The 6,000-nt window shown below is 46.1% G+C and overlaps 1 protein-coding gene across 1 annotated transcript in view; it reads left to right on the top strand.

The window, feature by feature from the left end:
* Positions 1–5,589: 5,589 nt before the first annotated feature.
* Positions 5,590–6,000, top strand: part of CCDC149 (coiled-coil domain containing 149) — a 51,093-nt gene continuing 50,682 nt past the window's right edge. The window contains exon 1 of the mRNA XM_030449945.1: positions 5,590–5,720. Within this exon, the coding sequence (XP_030305805.1) occupies positions 5,649–5,720 (72 nt within the window). The 5' untranslated portion in view covers positions 5,590–5,648. The remainder of the gene's footprint in view (positions 5,721–6,000) is intronic.

Raw genomic sequence — 6,000 nt, 5'->3', positions numbered from 1 at the left:
TTTAAATTTTTGAGAAAATCTCAGAATTAGGATAATTCTCTTATACATAAGAGCAATTACACATAGTTGCTTAAGTGTTCATTCATTTTTTAAATCAGTTTGCTTTCCAGGTTTCAGTATCTCCTCTGCCCCATCACCTTACATCTTTCTCCTCAGTTCTTTCCATATGCATCCCACCCACTACCTGCACTCCTTCCTCTTGGCTGCTGCTTTGAGTAATTTTTTCCCTTCCCTTTCCTCCAACAGCGAACTCCTTCCCAGAGCTAGTGTGTGCAGATCAGTCTATCCCTGTCTACTCCTCCAAATGACCTTTTTTACACTCTAGATCAGAGAGCTACTGTGCTCTGAACTCCAGTCACACCAGAAAACAGTCATATAATACCTTAAGAAAACTAAAATTAAATAAAGACTGTCTCCAATTTCAATGCTACAGGCAGCACCTAATACACAAAGGACTACAATATGCTGAAGGTTCAGAACTGTTGAAGAGGGAAAAAGAAACACCAGCACTTTAAAGATCTTTGTTGTTTGCTTAAGATGTGTCCTTCACGGTCTTGACTGGGCACAAAAGGATTCAACATAAATGAATAACTGCTAAACTGCTTCTGATCTGCAGATCATATTGTCCTGCTGACAGATCATGCATGTGAAGTAGAGGAGCTGATACAGGACAGCGAAACCAGCAATGAACCTGAGAAAATTGAGAAGGCGCAGCTAGAATATAAATGGACAAAAAGCAGCCTTAATAAAGGAAGGCAGAGGAAACAAAACAAACAGGGGAACACAAAAATGTTAAAAGTCATAGTGACCCCACAAACATAGGCTGCTGCTTCCAAAATGTGTACGTGAGGGTTTGAGCATGTATTTATCATCAGAAAAGCAAGAACATGAAAGAGAATTATGCTAATATAAATTACCAAAGGTACTAAAATGGATGTTTTATCTGTGATATGTTATATCCTCATTCAGAGGTATTTAAACCCTGATTAAATGGCAACATGAAGCATCTGTGAAGAGTCAGATTGAATCATCCTTCAGGGGACAAGCACTACATGTTTTCATTACATTTCAATTATGTAGCTTGTCCACATCTTAAGGATTTACACTGTTTTTTAACCATATATTTCTTTAGAGTTGGACATGGATGTAATGAGGATGTTATTGCAGTAGGTAAATGTTGAAAAAAATAAGCAGCAAAATTTGAAGAAATCCATAAATTGGTTTACCTATGGATTAAAAAATGAGTTGTTTTCATTCCTAATGTCTGACAAGGACTCTGATTTCGGAAAGTTATGCTTTAGAACTGTTGGTTAAATCTCCTACATATGTTTACCTGAAGAGGTGCATCAAAGAGACAAGGTAACTTGGCTCTTACTCTGAATATGTAATTTGTCCAGGAAAAAAACCATAACAAAACAGGTTTGTTTTTTTTTTTTTTTTTAGAAAATCTGGAGCCTTCTTAATGAGATGTAGAAAACGCTTAGAGAAATGGAGGGTAATCTGGTGAAAAGACTGATAAACTCAAGATATGGAGGGAAAGATTGATCACAAAGCAGAATTGCAGAGAAGGGAGATGAAACACTAGAAGCAGATAAGTTTATCTAGTGAATGTATAGAAGAAGAAAGAAAAAAAGATAACGGATCTAGAGACAAAGACAATAGCATGGTAGTTGAAGAGGAAGGTTGAGAGATGATTTTTTTTTCTCAGACACTGTATTCTTCTAATGTTGGCAAGGTGATGGTGCAAAAGCAGTTACTGCAGCAGGGAAGAGAATGATTGAGACACCTTGGTAGTTTTGCAATTAAAACAGCAAACTGGTACCCCTGAAACCTGCAGTTTCACTTCCTGGCTATGTTAGAAACTTCAGTTTTCTTGGACAAGGCAATTACTTCTCTCTTTAGTTTCCTATTTATAAGCCAGGGGTGACAGTTCCTTTACTATCACCTTCTTTTTGACTTGTTTGTCTGAGCCAAGGCAGGAGCCATATCTCAGTAAATGTCTGTCTGGAGACAAGCAGAGTAACCTGGTCCCAAAAAGGGCCATAGCACAGGAGTGTCACACTAACCACAGGTAAGTAAGACCAAGAGGATCAGAAAAGCTGAAGAAGCTGCCAAAGGCTTGAAATAAGGCATTAAAAGTGATTACTTAAAGTACATATTTGGGGGTTTTTTCCGTTTCTGATCCTATCGAGTGTACTAAAGGCACATTTCAGCTTATTTTTTATTTATTCTCTGGAATCTTTCTTTCACTTCAAAAGAAAGTGTTTTTTCTCATCCAAGAGCTTGAGCATTCTGAAAAACACCAGCTCACTTCAGACTTTTGATAAAATCAAAAGAGCTGGAAACGCTGAGGTTCCTTTTGTTTTAATAACCTCCCTTTCATGAATGTTTGCTTCTTATGTGGGTATTTATCATCAATAAAAATAAAGACCTTATGTTTGTGGGGACCGCAAGCAGCTTTGGGATTAAAATGAGTGACATCCCTCAAAAATGAGGGCTATTAAAGGGTAATCTCTCTTACAAGAGGAGCTCTTTTTGCAAGAGCATTCTGAGGCTGGAGAACCTCGAGAACAAGATGAGAGAGGTGAGAAATTCTGCAAATTAGAAGCAGAACTGGCAAAAAGAATCTGTTTGGTTCATCTACACTAGCAGTTGTATAGCTTTAACTATTAACAATGCTGTGAAAATGATGGAGTTTGTAATATCGTTAATGACTCCTTTAATCAGTGGATTTAAATTATGGTACTTGTTAATTTGATTTTCATTATTTGCTATTTGCTTGTGCAAACAAGATGCTGTTTTCAGCAATGGTTTGCTGAGAAGCCTGCAAGGACATGCAGGATTGTGATATATCACACACATGACAATGTAAACCAGAGAAAAATATGAACAAAGAAGAAAGATGAATGTACCCTCTACAGCACTAAAGCTACAGTATGCGGAAGATGAGGAACAGCTAATTTAGGAGAAAACGGGCTGTAATTTGTAGAAAATGTGTAAGTTTGATTTATAATTCGCAGTTAAAATGTATAAATATTCTGTATTTCTCAAACTCCAAGTTCCAAGATAAAGCTAGCTGCTCTCCTGGACTTTTTTTTTTTTTTTTTTTTTTTTTTTTTTTTTTTTGTAGGGAGATAACCAAAGGCATTTATTAAACTTAATAATCTTACATTCAAAGAGAGCTCCTGCTGGGTTTAGATGTGGCCTATGTTTCTTCTTATATAAGCCATTAATTAAGCAGCTGGAACAGTGGCAAGGTTGAGGGGAACACACTCAAAGGGATGTGAAGTTGTCATAGGAGGATCTCAGCCATTTTAGACAACAAAAGGACACTGTGCCTAGAGGCCAAACCATAAACAAATTTTAACAGTGGGCAAATTGTGGTGAGGAATGAGATGTGCATGTTTGATCGTGTTGTTTTGTACTGTTTGTTGTGCTCTTTACAACAAAGAGTTACTGTGGGTTCAGCTGCTGGGATACCCCAAGCAATTACACTGAGATTCTGCCTGGAAGACAAAGTCCCCAGAGCACTGGCTGTGTTAGGGGTAGTAACAGCAGAGATTGCATGTGATATGCCTCAGGGTACACCTGGTCCATGGGGATGTACCATGCAGTGGCTCTGCCCACAGGGCTAAGGATGGTACAGGGGGAGCAGATGCACCTAGCAGGGTGTGGAGTGCTGTGTGAGTAGTTTGCTTGGGTTTCAGTGTTGATGGAGAGGATTCTGCACAAGCAGAGAAAAAAGAACACAAATCCTGGATTGTTACCTTCTTTACACTTCCATGAAGTGAGTGTCACTAGAGATCTCTGCTCAAAGTGGGCAGTGTTCCAGTATCACAGTTTGTGAAGATTTCTACCTCTTTGTCCTCCTGCTGTGTCTTACATTACATATACTACGCAAGCATGTGCCTAATTCACAGGGGTTTACAGATAATATCTATGGTGGATAAAAAACTGGACATGACCTGGCAATGTGCACTTGCAGCCCAGAAAACCAGTGGTGCCCTGGGCTGCATCAAAAGGAGCATGACCAACAAGCAGGTCAAGGCAAGTGATTCTTCCTCTCCACTCTTGTAAGACTCCACCTAGAGTGCTGTGTCCAGTTCTGCAGCCCCCAACATAAGGACATAGGCCTGATGGAGCAGGTCCAGAGATGGACCATGAAAAAGATCAGGAAGTTGGAGCACTGGTCCTGTGAGGACAGGCTGAGAGAGTTGGGGTGGGGTTGTTCAGGAGACAAGGCTCTGAGGAGACCTTATTGCAGCTTTTCAACATACAAAGGAGGATGTACAAGAATTACTTTTACTGAAGGCCTCTAGAGACAGGACAAGGGGCAACAGTTTCAAACTGGCAGAGCACAGACTTAGGTTGGAGTTAAGGAAAAAACTTTTTACAATGAGGATTGGTGAGGCACTGAACAGGTTGCCCCCTCCCTGAAAGTGCTCAAGGCCAGTTTGTGGCTTTGAGCAACCTTGTCTGGTCAAAGATGTCCTTACCCACAGCACAAGGGTTGGACTGGATGGTCTTTAAAGGACCCTTCCAAACCAAACCACTCTGGATTTATTAAAGTCTCTGTTGCAGCACAGTACTCTTGACACCCGCCTCCTCATTGACCACTCTGCATGTACCTGCAGATGTACATTCACTGATGATTCAGATGAGGGGATTGAGTCCACAATTGGCAAATTCACAGATGACACTAAGTTGAGGGGGAGTGTGGATCAGCTGGAAGGCAGGAGGGCTCTGCAGAGGGACCTGGACAGACTGGAGAGTTGGGCTGATTCCAATGGGATGAGGTTCAACAAGGCCAAGTGCCGGGTCCTGCACTTTGGCCACAACAACCCCATGCAGCGCTACAGGCTGGGGACAGAGTGGCTGGAGAGCAGCCAGGCAGAAAGGGACCTGGGAGTCTGGATTGACAGGAAGCTGAACATGAGCCAGCAGTGTGCCCAGGTGGCCAAGAAGGCCAATGGCATCCTGGCCTGTATCAGGAACAGTGTGGCCAGCAGATCCAAGGAAGGGACATTAGGAAAAAATTCTTTACAGAGAGGGTGATCAGGCATTGGAATGGGCTGCCCAGGGAGGGGGTGGATTCTCGGTCCCTGGAGGTTTTTAAGAAGAGACTGGATGTGGCACTCAGTGCCGTGGGCTGGTAACCACGGTGGTAGGGGATCAAGGGTTGGACTTGATGCCAGAGGTCCTGTCCAGCCCGAGTAATTCTGTGATACATCGGGCTGCTCAGTGCCTGGGACGGCAGGAGAGCCCTGGGGTTACTCAGGAAGAGGATGTGAGGAGAACCTGAGCAGTGCACCTCAGACACTACTGCAGAGCCCTAGGCGGGCGTCTGCGGTGTGACCCCAGCTCTATCCCGGGGATGGGCCCTCCTGCCCGGGCACCGCGGCCCTGCCCGACTCTGCCGGGGTTCCTGCCCGTCTGGAGGCGGCCTGGCTCCCGGCAGCCACGGGCCCGGGCAGAGCCACACTAGGCCGCGGGCGGTGAGGAACCGCGGCAACCCCGGCTCCGCCACCCCCGTGCCCAGGCAGGTGCTGGGCGGCCCCGGCCGGCCGGCAAGGGGCGGCCGCAGGCCCCGCCTCTCCCCGCAGGCTCCTCGGCGGAGGGCTGGTGCGGGTGGAGCCGCTCAGCGCTGCATGCCGCCGCGGTCCGCCGGAGCCATGAGCTCCCAGCGCAGCGAGAGCGACTGGCAGGGGCTGGTGAGCGAGGTGAGGCGGCGGGGCGGGGGCAGCCGCCGGCCGGTGCACCCTGCCTCCCGTAGAGCGGCCTGGACCCCAAGCACCGGCCCTCCGGGGGCCGCCGGGGGAGAGCGGATGACGGGCCGGCCCCGCCGCCGCGCTCGGCTCTGCCACGGCTCCTCGGGGAGATTCCCCCGGGGCGAGGGGCACAGCCGTGGGAGGGGACACCGGCCCGGGGCTGAGGCAGATCCCGACCCCCGCGGCTGTGTCGGCGGGAGGCGGGGAAATGCCGCTCGGGCAGGCTGGGCTG

This window comes from Calypte anna, chromosome 4A (genome assembly GCF_003957555.1).
Source record: "Calypte anna isolate BGI_N300 chromosome 4A, bCalAnn1_v1.p, whole genome shotgun sequence".
Taxonomy (NCBI): domain Eukaryota; kingdom Metazoa; phylum Chordata; class Aves; order Apodiformes; family Trochilidae; genus Calypte; species Calypte anna.
Note: the sequence above shows the minus strand (reverse complement) of the source record. Positions and strands in the feature narration are given on the sequence as shown.